The sequence below is a fragment of the Parasteatoda tepidariorum genome, chromosome X1 (genome assembly GCF_043381705.1).
Source record: "Parasteatoda tepidariorum isolate YZ-2023 chromosome X1, CAS_Ptep_4.0, whole genome shotgun sequence".
Lineage (NCBI taxonomy): Eukaryota > Metazoa > Arthropoda > Arachnida > Araneae > Theridiidae > Parasteatoda > Parasteatoda tepidariorum.
Genome location: NC_092214.1, coordinates 42,750,062 through 42,775,095, shown reverse-complemented (window position 1 = coordinate 42,775,095; position 25,034 = coordinate 42,750,062). Strand labels below are relative to the sequence as shown.

The window sequence follows — 25,034 nt, the reverse complement described above, 5'->3', positions numbered from 1 at the left end:
TTTCAAAAGTGCAAGATACATTTTTCTACCTTTCTAATCATAATATATATACTATAATTAAACTTGAGCCGTGGTGGCTTAGATTAAATATAGTAATATTATCTCAGTAAATATAGTAATATAATATTGATCAGATTAGCTATATAGCGCATGCCTTCCAATCAGGTGGCTTAAGGTTCGAATCCCAGGTTGATACGAACTTTGCTCCTATCTCACACTGATCACAGAGCTAACGTAAAATATCCTCAGTGGTAGACGGATTATGGGTTAGATTCCCCTTGCCGTCTTGCTAACCGTGAGAGGTTTTCATTTTTTTTTCTTAATGAAAAGCAAATGCGGGTTAGTTTCATCAAAAAGAGTTTGTCCCAATGCTAGATCCAAGAGCTCTCGTTTTCTGAATTAGGTTCAAAATTACAAGGCTACGGAGTTCAACATAGATAGTCGTAAACTCAAAATTGTGTTGGTTGTTCACTGTCGGTTATAAAATAAAATATATTTAATTTTGATTTGTATTCGTTATCTGTGATAAAAATACTGTAAAAATGCGACTTAAAACTTTAATGTTATCAAAAAAGAATATTAATTCAAAACGCTCCTTTGACCGCAATGATACAAGACATTGCAAATTTGAATCCCCTAATAAACAATCTGAAGTTGCTAGATTTGAAAACGGAATTTAACTGACCTAATCCTTTATTAGGATTTACACAGTACCAATTTCGTGCTGAACTTTATAATTTCCGTTATTATTTTTAAAGAAAAATCACGGAATTGCTTGAGGCGAAAGTTGTAATTGCGTGATTGTCGGAAACGGATGAACTTCGTAAAAAGCTGGGAGGATATTGCCAAATGAAAACCAAACAAACTACTGAGAAAATCGTGCTTTCTCGGTCTTCGACTCCGAATGATTCTTTAAAATAGCGTCAACTTGAAAGTTCGATAAAAAAAAGGAAGAGAAAGAAAGAAAAATACAATTTTAAAGTTTAGAGATAGCTTTGTATCCCAGTTTACAATTGAAGGCGAACTTTTAAATAATACCAATATTAGTGATATATGAAGAAGAGAGCAACTTTCTAATTTTTGTTGCGTCTGATTGAACGACTGAAAATCAGAATATATGAATATATATATCCAGAAGTTTTTATTTACTTTTAACAGCCAGCAAACTTTGATTTTCAGTCTTTAAAACAAAATAACCGCTATATTAGAGCCGATACCCTGTGTTGGGCTATATTTAGATAAACGGAATTACAAAATAAAATTAGTTAAATTAAAAATATTTCATGTTATTTCAGATACCCCAAAAAAATGTAAGATATGTATGTAGATATTAGGACGGAACGAAATTAGCACTTTGGCAAATTTTGGAAGTTCACTTTGCATAAGCTGTGCTTTCATATCACATGGAAGGCAAACAAACAATTTTGAATAATTCGATATTTTAAACTCCTTGCTGCGGAAAATGGTATGATTTTAAAGCACTAATATTTTTTTCTTCTTTTGTTTGCTTTCCAAACATGAAAACACAACTTTTGCACATGCAGGCTAAGTAAAATTCCAAAATTTGCACAAAAAAGGCTAATTTTGCTCTATTAAAAATTATTTTATTTAAAAAATAAATAAATACACTCTGGCTCATAATTCGATATTTTAAAGTCCTTGTGGCGGAAAATAGTCTCATTTTAAGGAACTAATATATTTTTTTTTCTTTTGTTTGCTTTCCAAACATGAAAACACAACTTTTGCACACGCAGGCTAAGTAAAATTCCAAAATTTGCACGCAAAAAAGGCCATTTTTGCTCTATCAAAAAAATTTCTTATTTAAAAAATAAATAAATACACTCAGGTTGAAAAGGTTAATAAGGTAAACTCAAGTAAACGCGTATTTACTTAATTAAATTTTAAAACAAATTCCAATGTCGGCCAGATTCCAACATTTTACGATTTACACTCATTGTAAATTCAACTTTAAAAGGAGCGACTCAAAGAAAATGTTGACGCAAACTGCATTTTTTTATAAAATTTACTCCGCGTCCTTCCTCGCATCAATTGACCTACATTGACACTACAATTGTAGCCAACAAGGCGATAAGTAAACGAATATAAATAAAACGCGCCAAAAACGATAGGAATTTCCCTCTTGGCCACAACTTGCTGTGTCACAACAAAAGGTAAAAAACTGAAAAAGGATCCACTGCCTAAGTGCTTTTTGATATAACCGGACAAAAATGAAAAAAAAAAAATCGAATACGGTTTATCATTTTCTCACGTTGCATGAAAAAGAGAAGAGGAAACATGAAATTAGGTTTTAAAAATTTTAAATAAACAAACGCAACATTGGTTCCCCGGAAGGGAAATAGCACTCTCAATTCAAATTCAACGTAGAAAAATAATCATTTAATTATTGAAAGGTTTAACTCAAAAAGGAGGTAGCTCCACTGTTCATGTATTTGCAGTGTAATTTAATGCACGAAAATAAATCTGCTTCATTTAACATCAGAAAGTTGTAACTAAGAGTGTTAATTGAAAAAAAAAATAATAATAAATAAATAAAATAAAAGTATTTTTTATTATAATAATATATAACTAAATATATAAATATAATAGTAATTTAAATAATGAAAACACAAAAGTAATATAGTAAATATTATACTAATTAACTATAATAAAATAAAAAAATCTTATGTTTCAATGGAATTTTTTTTTATTAATGAATTACTTATAATGCTCACGAATTGTAGGTTTCAGAGATTTTTTTTTCTCTTTAAAAAAAACATAATACATATTTTTGGGTAACAATTCAAGAAAGAGGTAGCTCAAACAATCACTATAAGATAATTTTGAGCAAAAAAATATGCAACTTTATGAGAAAAAAAATAATAATTTTACGTAATTTAAAATCTTCAATTACTTTTTTTTAAAATATTTTTCTGAAAATGGAAATTTGGGAATTACCTCGTTTTATCAGCAAACTCTGTTGAAATTCATAAGAGAAAATTCTATGTTTAAGAGGCTATTTTGTAAAAAAGAATGAGAAATTAAATTTAAAAAAATGTACAGATAAATTTTCCAGATAGAGTGTTACTCTTTAGTGTCAGAATAAAAATTGGAGCATCCAAAGGGTTGATTCACAAACTAGAGAAAGCAACCAAAAGGGTAAATTCACAAAATATAACGAAAACAATTCTCGCACAAGATAATGTAAATTAGTGCATAAATTCACAAACTAGAAAATACGTGAAATTTGTTTTAGGTGCTTAGCTTTAGTTATAAGCATTTTTTATACAAACTTCTTCTTAAAAAGAAAAAAAAAATTACATTTTTCATAAATTAAAAGTTTGAAATTATATTAAACCTTTTTCAATAACATGTCTCCATTTCTATGCATTTAAAAAGCGAATTTGAAATATTTAAATAATTAGTCAATTTTTCGATTATTTTTCTCTAAGAGTGAAAATTTCTCAGAATATTGTGGTTTAGACTAGATTGATTGCAGTTATATATATTTTTTTTAATTGGTATTTCACTTTAGATAAATTGTTTAATTGCTTTAACATAATAATCAAATAAACTAAAAAAAATTGTCCTGTAAGAGAAGGAACCACAATCTATCCTTTTTTAATTAACAAATTTTTCTTTAATCTTATATATTGTATGCTTACATTAAAATTACCAAAATTAAACAACATCATATTAAATAGAACTGTAATCGATTAAGACAGAAAATTTAACTTTCTTAGATTTTCTACTTATATTATCCCTGCGCCTTTTAATTCAAGCTTCAGGTGACCTACTTCTAAAACAGCTGTGAAAACTAACTTTGTTAGATGAAACCGTAAGTAAACAGACAATATTAATTTTCGCAATGTAACAAATGAAAGCTGTTAACAATTATAGAATCTGGAGAAAGTTAACAATTGTTGAGTCTCGATACGGAAATTCTACAAATTATTTCGTTCATCTTTTTATCAATTGAAAAATCTAAATTTTTCCTTTGTTTTTATACCAAACTGTTAAATATTTTTATATCTGAACAAGCCTACCCGGAATATTACTTAGGTATTTCTCTCTCAACTTTCTTCTGGCACCTGTGAACTTTTAGGACGGTTCCTAACTGTTTTAGACATCTGAAGACAAATGGGGAAGAATGATTTATGTTCATTTCTTACTAAGATGACGATTGGATCGCCATCTGTTGTTGCATATGGAGGATTACTAAGTTTTGATAAATCAATTAAGTGAAAAATCGGTTCATACTTCGAGTTATTACTCAGTGAAAATGGGCTTTACAATGGAAAACCCCTTCCTTTCCGCGTGCACGTTTTTTTCTCCCCCCTCCCCCGAATGAGCTTTTACAGGCTTAAACCTTTCTTGCCCCGTGGTCTTCATATTTGTACTTTTTCCTAATATAGTATAGCAATTTCTTCGTAATTTTTTTCTTGTGTCAACAGTCTAAAAAAATTATCAAAAGAATCATTTTTCTTTTCTGATGAATAATTGTAATAAAGCATATATTAACCTAAATTGCTTAAAAGGAAATTAATTAAATTTATACATTAAGACCAATTTAAAGAAAAGAAGATTTATCCAATTATTTTATTATATCTGAAGAAGACTAACTTATTTTATTTCGATTATAAATTCTATAATCAGTAAAAAAAATCCTATAATCAGTTAAGTTTTTTTATAATCAATTTTTAAAAAAAATGATTTGTGTTACTTATGCCAAGATAAGACTGTACCATAGAAACAAGAGAGTTCAAAATTGGGCGTTATTTGGAAATATTGGCAGGAGATTTTTTTTTTTTTTTTTGTATACCTGTCACTGGGTGCTGAACACAAATCTGCATTTTGCGACCAAAAAAAAAATTTTTTTTCTTTCCATTTTTTGGTTCAAGATAAATTTCTGTTGGCAGGTTTGAAAACCAAAAAAAAAAATTCCAAGAAAATCAATACATACGTTTTGATCGTAAGGAAATTTATCTTATATTTTGAACGCAAGGTTTTAAATTTTTTCTCAATCAAATAATTACGAGCATGAGAAAAAAGTCTGTAGCACAGGAATGATGTCTCTATACCTCAACAGTAAAATTAGGGAGGATAATTAATAGAAGTTTGAAGAAAGATTTATAAAAAAATTCTCTGGTCAGGTCATTTTACGTTAGAATAAAAATATTTCTACTCACTCGAGTAACTATAATTTTTCTTAAATCTTTCCAAAATCATAATTTTTAGGATCTTCTTTTTTCATTTCTGATTCATTCTGCTTCTTAAATTGTTTCTCAATTTAACTTAAGAATAAACTATGCCAGTTTACCTATACCCCTCATCATTGTACTCCCAGCCCCCTCAGGGAAGTTTATCTCTTTATTCCCTTTCGGAATAACCATTATTTTCTTAAAATTTATCTTAAAACCACGATTTCTAATCCTTACGAGCACTCTTTCTCTTTCAATTTTTATGCAAATAAAGCTTGGAAAGTGAGTTTTTTTTTTCCGCCTTTATAATTTTATATACTAAAGATCAAAAATAGTCCCCTCCCCGCGTGTGATCCCTTCTTTTCAGGATCTTTACTGTCTTAATTTTAATTTTTTTTTTTTTTAATTTCTAAGCTATCAAACTTTAGAATATTTCCCTTGGTATATCGAGACATATAAAAAGATAACACAAAACAAAAATTATTTTACAAGGGGAAAAAATAGAAGAGAAAACAAAGTTTAAACAATACACATACATAAATTACTTAAATACTGCAGAATGCATGTCAAAGTTTATATAAATTATTATCTATTACTTTTATCATTAGCCTTTCTTACTGTTTTCATACTATTTTTCTATTTCCTGTAAAAAGCTCATAACGAAGACGAGACACACATAAAGGGATACAATTAACATCACACATTTCAATTGACCGTTAATTTCTCATATAATGAATGTTAGATTAGAACCAGAAATTATAGTTGCTTCAGAAAATGACAGCTCTAATTCCGAATTCAAGAAACATGTAAGAATTCTAGAAAGACTAGGTGGGTTTCTTATATTTTTAGAATTTTTCTGAGTAATGATATAAACGTGAATTACAGTAAATGCTCAGTAGTAGAGTGCAATATAATAATATACTTATTTTCATTTAAAAAAAAAAAAAAAAGGACATCATGAAATTGAGGCCAAACATGGAGCCTCCTTAAAAATTATAATTTGAAGAAAGGAAGCACTCGAGAGGGACTATTATTGTTCTTCAGTAGAAGTATAAATTTATAGAAAAATGAAAATTTAAATTTTCAGTTAGTTGCCAGTTGCCGGTAGGGGTAGACTCTAATAACTTAATTGCCACTTTTTTCCAAACTTTTTTTTTTTTTTTGCATAGATTAATTTACATTTTAAAAAAAAATAATTATATTCGAAACAATCTACGACTATAAAAGAATAATTGAACAGCAAAAATGTGACAAAAAGTAGTTAAACGTACTGACTTTAAAGAATTTTATTTAAAAATATTTGGGGAAGCGAAATACATTTAATATACACATTACAACTTTGAAATATGTGAATTGTCAATCAATTTGTCTTTCCATCACAAATTGATTGATTCTAAAGGATCAAAATTTTGAATGGAGACAATTAACATTTTAATGAAAATTACTATGATGTAACTTTGTCATCAAACTATTTTCAAAATATAAATAAATGATGGGAAAAAGTGACTGGTTGTAAATTGAATTTAAGTTGCCACTTTTTATTGTTGACTCGCGACGTGGTAAGTGGATTTTCAGGTCTAGTTTTAGGGAAGGTTTTAAGAAAATAATAGTTATTCCAAAGGACAAAGGGATAAAATCACCTCAGGTGACTGGGAGTAAATTAACCGGAATACTCACAAAAGTGCGATTCCAACTTTAAGAAGTGGAATGAAAAATCTAAAATGAAAAAATACCTAAAATTGTGATTTTGGGGAAGGTTTAAAAAAATTATGGTTATTTGAGGGGGGATGGAAATATTTTTTTCACAAATAACAAGACCTGGCAAGAGAATTTTTACAAAATTTTAAACCGCTATTTAATTATCTTCCCAATAATCCATTTTCTTACGTTCGTAATTCTTTGATTTAATACCCTACGGTAAATATGTAGATATAAACCTAGTAGGAAGTTTTCTCTAGTTTTTAAATATACCATCAGAAATTCTCTATCTAAAAATAAATAAAAAAAATATCCATATTCGAAAAACGAGGTTCCAGAAAAAATTTTAGTCGCAAAATACGGATTCATGTTCAGCACCCTAAAAAATACATCAAAAAAAAAAAATTCCAGTCAATTTCTCCAGGTTAGTTTCTCTACTGCCAGGACTATTATTCCTAATTTATTGGCCATGAAATTCATTTAAATTATTTCCCTCATTAAATACAAGAGAAAAAATTGTTAGCTAAAAAAGTACACAGAGACTTTTATAGTAATGTACACCAAACAAAAGACTAAATTTTTTTTCTTGAGAATCTTACTATAGTATATAGGTCACTGCGTATTTTATCCTTAGCATAAGATAATTATAATCTGTGCTTCTTTTTCTTAAATCAGAAACTTGTAAAAAGTGATAATATTTTTAAGAGGCATGCAAAAACATTAAATTTTTATTCTAATAATTTAATTAAAGGATGTATCAAATAATGAATTTAGTCAAATACCAAACAATTAATAAATGGGTAATTATAATTCTACAACCTAATAATTCCATAGCAATAATCTAATTTTAGTGATAATTCAAAAACTTAGTCCAGATTAGTAAAATCCAAATAGACCAAGTATTTTACATAGTAAATTAATTGGTCTATTTGGATTTAGCTACTGATAAACTTCTTTGACAGAAACTTAGCAACTCTTTTTCTTAGACATATTTCTTCCTCAAGATAGAGTGTCTTATATTTTTCTAGAATAGCATAAAAACAAACTCAGTACAGGAGCAAGCCTTTTTGACAAGGCTTCAAAACAGTGCACATCCTTACGAGCCCTCTTCCCTTGCTCTTTTAAATTATACTAAAGAAAATTTATTTCTGTTCTTAAACTATTAATGATAGAGTATTATTCGACAACACTATACCTTTAAAAAAAGGACTTTACTTTATTAAATTGGGAGAGCACTTACATTCTTTTAAAACAGTTGTAGATATCTTTTCGGAAATTTAATGCAATAAAATTATAAGATTTGTAATAATATGGAGTAGGTAATTTAATTTTGCAAGTTTGCCTGTCTTTAGATGTTTTAAAATTTACTATTATTTTTTTAATTCAGGGTTGGGTATTTGACATGCACGTGACACGTCTAAAACCTGTTGAAAAGTGTCAAAAACCTGGGACAAGTTTCTTTTTTGTCTTGGGGATATTTTATTAGATATTAAATCATGACTAATTAGAAATTAAATATGTTACTATAATTATGATACATATTATACATAATTTATAAAAAAAATATAGCTAAAATTATTAAAACTACTAATTGTTTTTTTTTTGTTTTTTTTTACAAAAACATGTTACTTTTAATAACTTTAAGATCAATATTATTTGCTTTATAACTATTCAGTTTATATTACAGATACTAACTGTGAGTTGCTAATTATTATCAGCTATATATTATCAATCTAAATATTGATTTTATTTCTTTTATGACACAATCTAAGCAGTTTTTTTGATTAAATAAGACTAAAGTGGTCGGCAATAATTGTCTGATTGCAACATATAATTTTTTTTTTAATTCTTAATATTTATTACTACTTATATGCGGGGAAGCAGAATATGTCTCAAGATGCAGACAAAGTTTTGAAGGAAATTCAGGCAGTCACAGGGAAATTTTTGGTTAAAAAAATTCTTTCAAAAAAATGTGTCGCTTCACAAAATTTTTCAATGTTAAAAAAAAAACATTAAATGTCATGACGTGAATTCCTTAAATTTATGAGTGGGACCTTTAATGTAATAAACTACATTACTATTTCAATATATATTTTGATTAGTATTATTTTTAAAACATATACTCGTTCACACAAGAATTGTACAAAATCAAGTGAACTTTTTTGCTTATGTAAACTTTAGTTTCCAAAAATATTTCTAAAAAAAAATTATATTACTAAAAAAAGAAAGAAAAAGACTAAAATTTTTGGGAAAATTTCGATCCAAAAAAAAAAAAAAAAAAAAAAAAAAACTTTTTNAAAAAAAAAAAAAAAAAAAAAAAAAAAAATGTTCTGAGTAAATATCAGGGTCTGAGAATTTTCTGCATTCTTGCTTATATGTACATGAATATTTTCAATAAATCATGACTATAATATATTCTCTGATAAATAAACTAATTATAATTTTTAAAAAATATAAATATTTGTTTATTTGAATTTTATTATGTTATAACAGTTGCAGTATGACTATATTCTAGTCTATACAGCTGAGTATCAATTCAAAGAATAGTTTCTAATTTTGATCTTATTTAAACAAAACTGAAAGATGAGCTTGGAGTACAGAAAGCTTCGAAACTATTTATCATTATTTTTTTAATCATATGCTTTGGGGAGAAGAGGAGTTAAAATAGGATTAAATGAAAATTGATTTTACATTTAATGTTGTTGTAGTTCATTTACGTCGCAATAGAGCTGCACAATGGGCTATTGGCGACGGTCCAGGAAACATCCCTGAGGATGATCCGAAGACATGCCATCANCAATTAATCAAAGGGCTTAATTAAATCATTTTATTATGTTATAATAGTTGCAGTATGATCAATTCAAAGAATAGTTTTTAATTTTAATCTTATTCAAACAAAACTGAAAGATGAGCTTGGAGTACAGAAAGCTTCAAAACTATTTATCATTATTTTTTTAATCATATGCTTTGGGGAGAAGAGGAGTTAAAATAAGATTAAATGAAAATTGATTTTACATTTAATGTTGTTGTAGTTCATTTACGTCGCAATAGAGCTGCACAATGGGCTATTAGCGACGGTCTAGGAAACATCCCTGAGGATGATCCGAAGACATGCCATCACAATTTTGATCCACTGCAGAGGGGATGGCACCCCCTCCCCCATCGTTAGTCCGACGACCTGTACGCGAAGTTGAGCACGTTACGGTAGAACAGTTTAACAAAGACCAATACCGCACACCCTTGGTCCCTACGCAGACTAATCCAAGTGGTCACCCATCTGCACACTGACAACATATAATTAAAAAGATGCTTATTAAGCATTTTTTTACAAGATGATTGCTTTTGTATTTTTATTTTTAATTTAACAAATTATAGGATTGGATGAATTGCAATTTGGCACACTTTTATTTACATTTATTTAACATTTTCTACAACAAAATTTGGGTTTTTGACAGTAATTTTTTAAAATTTAAGTAACTTGTTTAAAATCAAAACTAATAGGTCAAAACTGAAGCAATTTGGCTAAAACCAAAATATTTAGGTTAAAAACGGTCAACTCCTTTATCAACTGATTTTAATCAGATCAACTAAGTTAAAATTAGAACTTAATGGAATTATAAAATCTTATGTCTCTAAGGTAGGGTATTAAATTTAAATGAGGTGTGTCTCCAAGTAAAATTTATTAATCTAGAATTCACAGTTAAAGTACTGTCGTCTTTTAAATTTAAAAGAATGAATCAAAAAATGCTTTACTGTAAGAGACTACCAACAAAAATTGCATTGTGAGGATACTTCTTTTAGAATTAATTTGTGTGCCTAGCGAGTATGTCCATCACATAGTGTCTGATGACAACCTATGTCAGTGTTAATGTACTTGCAATTAATACTTGGCAGGCTTTGCAATACTTTGCTTTAAGATAGCTGCCATTGATGTAGTTTTACCCATATCTCAAAGTCAAAGTGTGAAACTGTCATCACTATGTCAATAGACATAATTACTGTGTTTTTAGAACACCTAGATAATGACACTAAGATAGTTCAATATTTATTCTAAAAAAATTCCCAAAGGTCCTTAAAAATTATTTAAATTCAAAATTTATTACATATTTTTATAATAATGAATTTTGTTAGACACATAATAAATACACAAACGATAATTTTGGATCAAGAAACAGAAAAAAGGAAATAGTTTTTATTCAATTAAACAAACGAAGACAATCTCCCTGTACTAACAGATGGTTTTATTATTAGCTTGATAATTATGACAGGGAAGCTGTAAAAAAATCTTACGCACATTGATAGTAACAGTTGCACCTTGAGAAAAATTTTAACTTTGAAGAACCAATAGAATCCAAAAATAAATAATATGTAAAGAAACGAAAAAAGAAATAAATCTAGATAATGGTTGCCTTCATTGCAAAGTTTATCATTTTCTTACATAAAAGGCTCAAACAAATAAAGTTTGGGATCTGAGGACTCAAAATTTACCATTACGTCCAATTTAGGACATAAAATCTATCTAACAATAAATTATATGCTTCAAATAATATATTTAACAAAATATGGTAAGCTTTTATTATTTAGAAAAAGAAAAGTATCATAAAAATGATTTTCAAGCAAATGTTTATAGACAAAATACTGAAAGCCAGCAAAGGAACTAAATTTCAAAGAAAGGGGAAAACGTGAAAAACTAATAATTGTTTACATTAGGAAGTCTTTATTTTATGATTGTATAACACTGTCACATTGAACATTTTTTAAGACCTCAGCTGGATGAGATGTTGTTTTACATTTCTTATTACAAATACGTGTTGCATATCATTGTGAATGAAAAACCATTCACAGTTCAATCAATTTAAGACATTTCAAGCAGTAGGATAAAGTTTGAGCGATCAAGAATTGAGATATGAAGTACTGAATATTTAAATATAATTTAATTGAAAAGAAAAAAAGTGTTTATTATTTGTTACCTCAAGTGAAGGAGGTGATAGTAAGAGTTATTTAGATGTTAAAATTCTTATAAGATAAGCTTTAATCATATATGTTTTTAGAATTATCTATATTTAGACAGTTGGACATCATTAATTACAAAGCAAAATCTAGAGTATCAAATGTAAGTTGGGAACAAAAAAATTAGGAAGAGTCTAAAGCTGCAGATATCATTAGAAAAGGAAAAAATAAATGGGAGAGCAGAAATAGTAAAACCTTTAGTATTAAATGCTCAATTAAAAAAAAGTTAAGTATTTCAGATAAAATGCATATTTGAAACATTTAACTAAATTCAGAAAAATGAAATTACACTTAGATATTTATCGTGCAAAGCTTAAATATTTAGTTTAAATTTTATCTCACACAGTTTTTTGTGATGGGGAGGGGGAAACACACACACAAGAAAAAGCAAAATGTCATAGTTTTATAATCATTAAAATTGTTTTATCCTAAAATACCAAATACAGAGTATCATGTTCTCAATTTCCTCTAACAAAAGTTACAAAGTAGTTACAGTGACCGCCATAAATAAAATCACTAGATTATAAAATAAGCCACTTTTTAAAATTAAATCTGCAAGAACAGAATCATAACAATATCAAAACATGCAAAAATTATCTTTTAAAAAAATGCATTTCACTGGTTTGCACAATAAAATTTTTTATTAGGCATTTGTTTAAAATTTGGAAAACTCCGCTTTTTCTAGTTTAAATAATTAGAATTTTCTATTTTCTCAAGTAATTTTAAGAGATGAGTTATATAAATAACAAATTTCATCTTGCATTTTACAAATAAAAAGAACAAAGTTACAGATGTAAATTGAAATTTTTGTGGAAATTGAAGGGTGAGAGTTAAAAAATTTATGGAGGTGGAGTGCAAAGGAATCCAAATGAAAACTATTTATGAATAAATAAAAGTTATGGAATGGCTATCATCATTAAATGTTAATGATCATCACTCATTAAATAAGGTAAAATCTTGATATTTTATACTGAACTTTAAAGCAAAGAAAAAGAAATATTGAAAATTAGGACCTTTCTATAAAGTAAAAATTGCAGCTCATATTTAATTAAAGTACTAAATGTTGATTCAGTAAAAATAAAATAATTTAACTCATTGTGCATCTTTAAAGTTTAAATTTGAAATTTTTTTTCTCTAAATGTTAATACTCTGGTTTATTAAATCAAATAAGATCTAGTTTATAAAATCATGATTATAATATGTAGCGGGCACAGTATTACATTTTAAACGTAAGTGAAAAACTCATTTTAAAATATATTTTTCCTCTAACTCTATGAAACAAATTTATGTTTAAAAATAAATATATATAATTTCAGCTTTAGTGTGACCAATATGACAATGATAGAAATATTTTCTGTCTAAAGGGTGTCTTGCAATATCTTTACTTATTTACTTCAAAACATTATGCTAATGAACTTTCAGTGCAACTGACTCGAATGTTCTTCGCAAACATTTAGTTTTGAAAATTTTGATTTTGTGAAAAACACAGTTTTTTGATCTAAATATACATATATATATATATATTCTGCACTGAATAACTAGAATAAAAAAAAAGAACCTTCAAGGACTGATATTTCTATATTAAAATACTCTCCAATACTTTTTTATAGTAACATCTTACACTGTTAACAAACAGTATAAAAAAGCTCTTAAAAATGGAAATAAGTAATTATTTTTCGGTTATTCATAACAAGTTTCCTTTTCATTATACCTGAAATATAACTTTATATAGATTTTAATAAAATATACTATTTATCTTTCTTTCTTACGGAAAAAAAAGTCATTCAGTAGAAAAAACTGACATTTATTGGTGTAAAGGGGAAAAGAGAGATGTAAAACAGAAAAAAAAACAATGGAAAAGAGAACTTAGGGGGAAAAAATAAAGTCTATAAATAAAAATTGTTAGAGGGTAAAGTTTTTTTTTTTTTTTTTTTGCAGTCCTGAAGAGAATTATGATCTTGTATTCAAAAATGCTGCAATAATAAATAGTTTAGAACAAAATTCGTCACAAGACATAAAAAACATTATGGAAAATTTCAAAAACACAAAATGTATTAAGATAATAGAGAAGCAGTCGCCTAAAAATTGACTAGTAATTAATTTGAGCAAGAACTTAAATGCAGCATTCAAAATCAGAAGTAATCTCACAGATGACAAAAACATGGCATAAAGTACAAAGAAAGTCTTCTATAGCCCATGGAAATACCAACTACATGCAAACACATATTATGTATCAGAAACATTTAAAAACATAAAAATTTTAAAAGCAGTAAATAAAATCATAGGTAGTTCAATGATCTGAGGTGACTAAAACATGATTTGGATCAGAAAAAATAATTTTCAGTGGTCCATAGGATTATCAAACAGCCAATATTAATCACATCACCAGTGCATTATCCTCTACAAGTCACTCTCTTCCCCCATAGTCACACATGCATCAGATTTATCATTCAAAAAGTTTAACTGATTGTTAGTACTGCTGCCATCTATACTCAAAGATATGTTATTTTTATACAGTATATAAGGCGGAGAAGTGATAGTAGAGGGGTCAAGCAGTGGCACTTAACCATAAAAGAATACTAGTAATAAAGTATATCAGTCAGTGTCACTTAACCTTAAACAAGTTAATAAAAAAACATCGGTGCAATATGAACTTTAAATTACATAACTGATAAACCTCTGATTCTATTTTTCAATAAAAACTTTTTTCCTTCACATTTTTACCTTTGACTTAAATTTTGTTCTCATTTTGACAGAAATTGATCACTTATCAAGGGCTTTTATTCTTCTTGCTATATTGACCAGTGTCCTACAGAGCATGCACTAACATAAAAGTGGTGCCGCACTAACATAAAAGTGGTGCCAGTAGCCAAAAGAGGCTAACCAAACAGGCATTGCGATATGAACTTTAAATTATATAATTGATGAACTTCCGATTCTATTTTTCAATAAAAACTTTTTTTCCAATTTATACTATTAACTTTAATTTAATTTTGCTATCATTTTGACAGCCACTTGATCACAAATTGAGGGCTTTTTTTCTTCTTGTTATATTGGCCAGTGCCCAACAGCGCATGGACTAACATAAAAGTGGTGCGAGTAGCCTGAAGAGGCTAACCAATCAGACGTTTAACCATTGCATCATCAAACTTTATTAGTGGTCTGCATGATCAACAAAATTGGTTATTTTATCCTTCATAAAAAGCTAAAATATGCCACTTTTAAATAATGAAAACAGTCATAAATAGTCTATTAAAAACTAAACATATTAGCTACATGAAATAATAATCTGAATAGATTAATAAAAAATGTCAGATAAAGCAGTTCTTATGGCGTTATTAGTTACAGAAAGGCTATACTCAACTATATATATTTTTAAAATACAGTTTATTAGTTAGCTTAACTATCTTTTAATAAATACATAAATGTGAGTAAAGGAGCATTTAAGTTGATAAAAATATTTTTAAATTTTTTAGTGCACCAGTAGTATTGCCTATGGAGCAGTACATCTTCATGTTTACAAATTCTTCAAACCCCTCAGTAGTTATTTTTAAAGATATCTTTCAAATGGCAATCCTAATGTATACAAACATCACAGTTTTTATCAACTTAAGTTCGTGACTTACTTGAAGTTATTTAAATAACAGAAAATTAACTACTTATGATATCAATAACTATAGAGGATGTAACAAATTTCTTAAGAAGAAAAAACATACCAAGACCACTATTTTCATCTGCAATAGGCATTTTTCGCATTCAAACTTTAAAGTATGTACAAGATTATCTGGAAGAAAAAAAAAGTGTTCTATGAGATTACAACAAACAATACCTGAAAATAATTAATTTTTAAAAATTTTAACTAATATGTAAATAAAATTCCTGGTTACTTCAAGCAATCTAAGAAAAAAATTTTAAAGTGCTAAAACCAGAGATTAATTTCTCTATCTTATCATTTTATTGCAATTATCACCTTGCTACCCGGGTATTCAATATATCTAAATATTTTTTTTTTAATTATAAAAAACCTTAAAAAATAAACTTAATTAGCAAAATAAAAACACTTAAGATTTTAAAATGCAGGTTTCGACAGATTTCTTAAATAAATTAAAAGTTTATTGTTAAAATTAAGATTTGGATATATAAGTTCAGTTAAAAGAACATTAAATTCTCATCTTCAGAATGTACTATAATGAGAATATGTACTGTACTGTAATGAAATAGATATTAATAAATGGTTCTGATATCTTTCACGATAACAAACTATATATAAGATGTTTTTCAATAGAAGAATTGATTAGTATTAATTAGCTAAAGGTAATATTTGATGTTAATTATAGACAAGAATAACTCATTGTTTTCCTAGCTCTATTGAAAGTTTTTAAAGCTAAGTGATATACAGCCCTGTGGTAGAATTTTTTCAGGATTTCTGAGACTCTCTAGCACTAATATCATCTCTCTTCAAGATACTTCTAATAATAATAAATATATATGATATTATTTTAAAGTAAAAGAAGTACTGTGTTTCAAAAGTGAAAAAAAACAACAACTTTTTAATTTTTAATTGAACATGCAATTTTTTATTTGGGAGATATTAATACATGAGTGATATTCTCGCATTTTGTTTGGAGAAAAAAGCACTGATTATTTTCTTTTTCGCATATAGTGAATAATCACATTGAAAAAAACTTGAAATCCGCAGCATTAACTACCGAAATAAAAATCAACAACGGGGTTACTCAAGTGTGTGTTTCGTTTTGAGATTCGGTTGCTGTAATAAATAGCGTCGTATCAAAAGTATTTCAAAAACTATGTCAAAATCTATAAATATAACTGCAGAAAAAAAAATCGATAATCATTGCATTAAAAAGTAAATACTCAAGTGCGCAATTCGAATTTCTCATATTGTCTGAAATATATAGAGGCATTGAAAAACCATATGAAAATCAATACCAGTAACTGCCGAAAGTACAATCAAAATGCTATGCGGATTTACGATACTATCTGCATAAAATGAGCGCATCAAAAAGTGATTACTTAAATGGGCTATTCAAATTTTACGTGTAGATATATTAACTGAGAAATAACCAGAATTTTAAAAGCCCCAGGGCATTACTAGCAATAACTGCCGAAAAGAAAAGAAAAAAAATATGAAGAAATCACACTAAAGGTAAATAAGTGCAATAAAATTTTATAAAAAGACATCGAAATTTTTTTAAAAAAAATATTTGAAAATTCGTAGCAATAACTATTGAAAAAACAATGGAAACACTGCATGGATTAACGATGATATCGCCGCAAACCAAGTGTTTTATAGTGATTTCTAGAATCCGCAATTCGAACTTCACGTGCCGTAAAAATATCAATATTTTTAAAAAAAGAAAGAAAATCAATAAATGACCTGAAAAAAACATCAAAATTCCAAAATAAATAAATAAAAATTCCTAGTAATAATTGTTGAAAAAAATGTTCAAAACACTACATATATTTATGATGTAATCGGTGCGAATTGTGAGTGATGATAAAGTAAAGTTTCAAATGCATGATTTAGAATTTTCATATATATTTAGAATTTTCAACATAATATAAATATTGAATCGATTTTATTTCATCCAAATTAAAAAATGATAATAATAATGTGTTGCACTGATTAATTATTTTGCTACAAATATGAATTTTTAACTAAATCTACACTCACAGTCATATTTTATTAATATGATGTTTTCAAAAAAAAATGAAAGAAAGAACATGATTTCTAGAGTGAACTATCCTTTAAATTTTGGATTTTTCGTCTTATATTATTTATTTGAAATTCTAGCTGAAGCCAGTTATTATCAACTTTTTTTTAATTCTCAAACGAGAGTAGAAAAATCATGGGAGTTTCTTATCCCCTCTGATGTGTGGGGAGAAAAGCATCTTTTGAATATAATTCCGCAACAAAAGAAAATGCTTCAAAAATTTATAAAGAAAAGAAAACCATAATTTTTTATTTCATAAAACAAACATTTTTCTGCGAGAACCTTGAAATGTTCTGCGACAATATCGCCATGATTCTGACAAGGGGATATACACTTAGTGATATACTCTTAATATAAAATATTCTAAAAAAAAAATTTACTTTGTGGATGGTTGGCCATAAAAGGGTAAGCACAGATGGCGCTGGGGGGTTAACACAACGTAAAACTTCCAGGTTACTAATTCTGATGGATTTTTACGTTTAAGCTAGAAAAAGTGAGCCATCTAATACTATTATACTTGCAGTATTTACAATATCTGCAAGCATGCTATGACCCTATCAAAAAATAACAAACTGCGATAATTTACACAAATATTGCCAAACGAGGGAAAAAACTCTCATGGCAAACTTTACACTTCATTTATGCCATGATATTAATTTTCCAAAAATGCGTTTTAGCCTCACAAACTGTTAGAAATAATAAATTACAGAAAGCTCTTATAAATAATAAAATTACGTATAAATTTAAACACAAATCACAATAATAAAACTTCCTAGAATATGAAGCCTGTTCACACATCGCTTCATAAGCATAACACATGCAGAGGGATACACGGAAAGTTTTCTTAATTTTTTCTGGTCTTAGGAAACTTGTTATTGTTTACATTCATGATTATAAACATCTATATTATCATTCACAGTATGTTGTGACACAAAAATAAAACTGTTCTGGAAATGTTTCCATTCAAGTATTATTTTTATTTATCCTTACTAGAAATTAAAATCATTTTGCAATAAATGTGAATCAGATTACTTAATAAAACTTGTTCATGCTTACGCATACGGGGATGTTTCCGTATCCTGATCTGTTCCGCCAACTACAATCACCAAGGTGCCAAATATATTTTAAACTTTCAATTTTTTTTTTAAAAAAACATGTGGCTGTTTGCCCAGGGAGGCTACGAGTTATACACTTCAAGTTGGTCCCGTTCTGTGATGTTTTTTTAGTTTCTCGTGGGCCGCTGCTCAGAAGTTTCCAAGACTTGGTGATTATTCTGCCACAGATCTGGTTACGGAAATCTCTCCATATGATGATTACATACTAATATAACAGAACATATTTATGATATAATTTATACCCAGGGATATCTTTATTCAATTAAAGAAATATATTGTTATAGAATGATAGCCATTACCAATGTAGCAGAATATATTAACAAAACTCTTAATAGGTATCTCAAACATAAAATAATTTCTCAAATTTTCTAATATATTAAAGAACATATGATTTTAAAAAATATTTTGAACTACTGCAACTAGTAAAATAGGAGATGAAAGTTTAAAAAAAACAGTAGGAAACATAAATGATAATAATATTTGGGAGCTTGCTGTTTACGCAACAGTAATGTTTACAATCGCGATGGCTGAAACTATAATTCACGATACCTTACCAAAATATAGAAAAAATAAATTTGAACATTCAAAAACTTTTAATATTTGAAACATGGTAGTATATTAGATCATATTTGGATTGATATTTTGAAGTGAAGTTTTACTCAAAATTTTTGGTTCGTTAACAAATCACGCAAGAATCAAACAAATATTTCAATATTTTAAATACCATATGACATACATTAAGAAATTTTGACACTTAATATTATTGAATTTAAAATGTTCATTATTAATTTTGTTTATACTACAAATCGTTTCCTGAATCAAATGTTCGTTATTAATTTAACTTAGAAATTTGTAATAATTACGAATCTCACTTGTTTCGGGAAATTGTGATGAACCTACCATTACTTAATAACAGCACAATTTTCAATATGTTGTACAATTTTCAACAGAGAGAAAAAAATAAAAACAATAATAATGAGAGGAAACGGTTTATTTACTTTCAGACTTCAATGGCCATTCAGATACCTGTCACTGTCACCACAAATAACGGAGAGTGATTTTGTAATGGATATTAAATAACAGCTATTTTATAGCTGTTACTCATTTTAAGGAGTTTTTGAAATAACCTGTTACTAAATATCAGTAACGCAGTATAATAAAGTAGCTGTTTCAGAAACTTAATTATCTGTTCCTGAAACTTAATTACCAGTTACTTTAAGTGATCTGTTTGCAACGCAATTGTCAATCAAAAAAGGCTACAGAGGGCGCTTATCGATTTCAACCTAGTAATAGGCAGCGGTTTTTACGATTTGGAAACCGATTAAAACATTTTATGCTTGGAATTTGTATGAAACTCAAAACTACATGGAGAATTCTACTTTAGAGTAAGGTCCCGCAGTGGACTGATCGTTAAGACAAGGTTCCCAGCAGATCACCGAAGTCAAGCAACACTGACTACGGTCAGTGTGCAGGTGGATGACCACTTGGATCAGTCTGCGTAGGGACTGAGGGTGGGGGGCATTGGTCCTCGCTAAACTGTTCTACCGTAAAGTGCTCGACTTCACGTGCAGGTCGTCGGGCTATCGAAGTGGGGGTGCCATCACCTCTGCAGAGGATCAAAATTGTGATGGCATGTCTTCGGATCATCCTCAGGGATGCTTCCCAGACCGTCGCCAATAGCCCATTGTGCAGCTCTAGTGAGACGTAGATGAACTACAACAGCTTAGAGTAAGCATTAGAAGAATTTTAAGCTAAAATTTCTGTTGAGATTGGGCCTAATTCTAGCGTTTTCGATTATGAGTCATGCTATGTGTCCATGAATTGTAATTTTAAAAATGTCTCACGTGATATTGAATCTTCTAATATTTATCGTTGAACACTGTATTAATTGTATTAAAATATCTAAATCGTTCGAGAATCGTACATATACGAAAATATATTAGAAAATATACTTAGAAAATATATAAGAAGCTTCAATTTTCAAAAACATCCTCAGAGTTTTATCGACTTGCTACAAGAAAAAGTGAAATTTTTTATTGTAAATGTTATCGTCAAAATTTGAAATCCGGCATTCTACAGAATGCAAGTAATGTATATAGTGCATAAACCGATGTATGAACCAATGACAATGTATGAACCGATTAATATATCACAGAAAAAGTATGAAAAACAAGTCTGCCATGTCACAACAAGTAAATTAATTTTAATTTCTTATTTTTTATATGAAAATTTTGCTTTTCTTAATATAAAAAAAGCACAAATTTTGGTTTGTATAACTTTCAGCTTTCTTAATGTATTTTGAATAAATATTTTTAATGCCACTCTCGTTATTTCTTCAGAATAACATTTGTATTTTCGTTAATGCACGTCATTTATATAAGTACCTGATCAGGACCTGTTTTCATAATTTGCCTAGTCATTCCGTAGAATGCTTAGGTGGTACTAATACAATGCTGAAGCATTATATACAATGCCATGGAATTCTGTAAAATACCGGCGTTTCATACTTTGGCAGTAAAATATGCATGTATTAACCGTTTTAATAATACAGAATAAGTATATCTTTTCAAGAAGTCAAATATAACTTGTCTTCTAATTTTTGAGATTTATACGCATTTTCCTTTTAAAATAAATATGCTACATTATAAATAAACTATTTGAATATAAACTGAGTATCTTGATTTTTCTCTAAAGCTAAGTTATGCATCGAAAGAACATTTAAAGATAAAATCGAAAAGCTCTTAGATTAAACCCTAGTTTAAATACATTTACAATGTATATTATGTATGTATATATGTAAATTTTTTCTCATAAATTACAATTATTTCTATTAATCATTTTTTTCAAATTGTTAAACAAAAAATGACCTTATGCGTTAAGGTAATCTATTACCATATGATTATATCTAAAAAGGATAGGGTATACTTTGTAGCGTTACTACAAGAAGTAACTACAATTATTAAATTCCCATTCACTTCATGAGGTTCCTCTAGATAAATGCTGGTTGACATTGTCGGTAATCAGCTAAACATATGGATGACTCGCGGACGTGATCTGAACACGACAGTCTCGACCAACACGCCTATCTCGACTGAAGAGCCAACTTCGATTTGAAACGACCTAGTTCGATGAATGGTTCACAGTGTACAATTGACTTGCTATTTGTGACTGTGACAATGTCCTCCTCTCCCTGTTGATACTCAGTCTCGATCACACACAACGGGAGCCTGTGCACACTCAACTACTAATTGCAACACAGGAATGACCGCGCCCACAATTGTGATCTTAAAATAGCTCTCACAACCAGCACTAAAAACCTAGTGATCTTAATACAGCTCTCCCGGTCTCTCGCAAAACAGCAATGAATCAACTAATGGTATCTGTTCATCGAATTATATCACATATAAAATTCTTGTGGGGGAATAATGTAACTAAAACTACAATTATTCTATTCCCATTCATTAGTATATAAGACCATTTATTTGTACATTTCAGCAGCTGAAGCAGAATCATTTTGCGAGATGCATTGTGGTTAATAGGTTGATTAACTTTTAGTACATTTTAATTTGGAGCTTAATCTTTGATTGTATATTTTATGCCTTATGTCATATATTTTAGTATCCTAGTAGACCATCAAACTTTCATTTCCATAATAGTTGATTTTTCACATGATAAAGGGTTGGTAAAGGATACGTGACTCTCTCCTCGTGAAAGTATTAACCAGGAACGATCGACCTGTCCTCCAATGATAGAGAAATGCTTAAACCTTCCCCCATCTCTTTGAAAAAGGCACTGTTACTGATAAGAATATAGAAGTGTTTTCGAAGCCTTGTATTCCCTTTTCTAGGGTTTCAGTTGGTATTGATTCCAGTGGCGTACGCAAGGGAGGGGTTTAGGGGTTTAAACACCCCCCTTGAGCCCAGATAAAATGGCAAAAATAAAAATTTTACAAGAAATTATGCGTGCTATTATATTTTAAGACTATATATTTTTATTTGCCTTATGCCTACTTTTTTTTCTCACGGTATTCCTCAGAATACTGAAAAAACATTTACTATAATAGGGTTGTACTTTTGAAACCAAATTCATGTGATACTGTTACGGACTGGTTCCTTTCTGTCCTGCCAGTATAGTTTTCGAGACTAGCTGTCATTCGCGAGGTCTTTACGCGATGATTCTGGAATCCTAGACGTTCTGTCGTCTTAGAGACAATTCGAGAAATTTGGAGATGCGGTGAAAAATTATATAAAAGGGGGAACGGAGTACAGTGGAGTTAGTTAGTCAGACTAAGAATATCTCTGCCGCTTGTCTTTCGGAGCTTGTCGCTAAATCTGTTTTGTTTTGTCTTAACAAAAAGTTCATTCAATCGCCGAACCCGTCGTCGACACTATTTCGACTAGTGAAGAAATCAGTAACAATACCATTGGAGATACTGTGCTCGTTGAAGTTATTCATTCCAGCTCGAAACTTTGAGATCGTAGCATAGCGGATATTTCTGTGCCAATATATATATATATTTGCTGTTCTTGGATCTTTAGGATTTAACAATTTTTAACACAAGAATTTAGCAATTTTTAATTATTTTGAGAAAAAATCACGATCTGAAATTAGTGAGGTGACAGCATCTAGTACCAATGTAAGTTTTTCTGTTGTACAGAAATGTGATACTTCCGTTGAAGAAAACGTTTCTAGCATAACAAAATCTGATGAATGTGAAAGTGGCCCTCAAAGTGTTACTTCCCACCCATATGACATTGGACTTTTTTCAGAAGATATTACATGCGAGAAGATATTACATTATGTTCTTAAACTTAAAAAATCAAATCAAAATTTAACTAAACAATGTTGTCTAAATAAAAAGTCAAAATTGTCTAGCTGTCTAAATTAGGGAAATAATAGTGCTTTATTACAGACTCGAATTTCTTTTAGTAGTTTCAGAAAATTATGAACACCCCCCTTGAAAAAATTCTGCGTACGCCACTGATTGATTCTAATATCATTTCACGGCGACATAGAGCACGTCATGTCGAAGATTTTCTGGAATGTGAATATATTCGCCGTATGAATCGGCCTCCCAGATCTCCAGACTTGTTTGGGATTACCTTGGCTTTATTGCTTCAATCATCCTATGCAATCTTCTTGAAGGATCATTGAATGAGATGGAACAAGGATTACTTAGTGATTCTGTTAGAGACTCCAAGGATTACTAATGACTATTTAACTGATAGCATGGAAAATTATTATGAATGCATTGTTTGGGGAAAGGGGCACACTGTTTTTTTTAGTAATATCTTTAAGAATTACTTCCTGAATTTAGCGAAAATGTTAATAATCAGTATATCGTCAATATGTAAAAACAAAGCTTTCTCAAAACATAAGAGATACTTCAAACTTATTCAGAGTGTTTTGTGAAATCATGGAAAGTCTCAATTTTAAGATTTTATATTCATAAAATTATAAAAGCTACGGAAAAACTTCTAATTTATAATGACTTTTCGTTAAAACATGAGATTAATGCGCATTCTAAGTTTGAAGAAATTTTTCTACAAAAATGCTTTTTTAAACTAGATATAACTACTAACTAGATATAACTACTAACTACAATTATAAACTCCCATTTGTATTTAAATTTTGTTTCATCCATATTCTAGAGTTAAAACTGCAACAATATTCCTTTTTTTTTTTTAAATTATTAAATATTTTTAAAATATCACTTACACAAAATTAGTAATTGTAGAATCGTTTTGGTAAATAATATATAGACTTACTACACTCATTGATTTTTATTAAAACACTTACAAATTTAATTATTGATTTTTAATTCAAAATAGTCTTTTCAAGGTTTAAAAAAGTAAATAACTTTAAGAAAATTATGAAATTATGGGAGGGAGTTGGCCAATTGTGTCCCCTCTAAACCTACGTTTTTCTTATTCATTTTTAAATTCTACACAGATTGCTGATTGTACCATAACTTTTGACTTATGGAGGTCAGAGTATACTGAAAATTTTAATTAAGGAATCATTACTTTAGAATGCAGTTGAATGTGTAGAAAATACTAATACAGCGCGACTAAAAAATTAGCATTTAAGATTGAAATCAATTAAAATATAATTACGTTCAATTTTTTTTTTCTCGAAATAAAATGAATGCTAATATCATAAATATATATCTTTATTTTATTTGATGAGAAATGCTTTATTCCTAATCATTTTTGTTTGAAGTTTGGGAATAGGGCTTGAATTCGTATTCGCATTGTATGACCCTGATAGTTTCTGCC

General features: G+C 28.7%; 1 protein-coding gene across 3 annotated transcripts in view; it reads right to left on the bottom strand.

Annotated features, from left to right (window-relative positions):
* Window positions 1–19,881, bottom strand: part of LOC107445720 (MAGUK p55 subfamily member vari) — a 48,359-nt gene extending 28,478 nt beyond the window's left edge. The window contains exons 1-2 of one of the 3 annotated variants that reach the window (XM_043051875.2): window positions 19,755–19,881; window positions 15,623–15,690 (exon numbers count right to left, since the gene is read on the bottom strand). In XM_043051875.2, coding sequence (XP_042907809.1) covers window positions 15,623–15,662 — 40 coding nt within the window. In that variant the 5' untranslated portion in view covers window positions 15,663–15,690; window positions 19,755–19,881. Of the gene's footprint in view, window positions 1–15,622; window positions 15,691–19,628 lie in introns of all 3 variants that reach the window. The other 2 variants (XM_043051871.2, XM_043051879.2) reach the window with 2 other exon arrangements.
* Window positions 19,882–25,034: the final 5,153 nt, after the last annotated feature.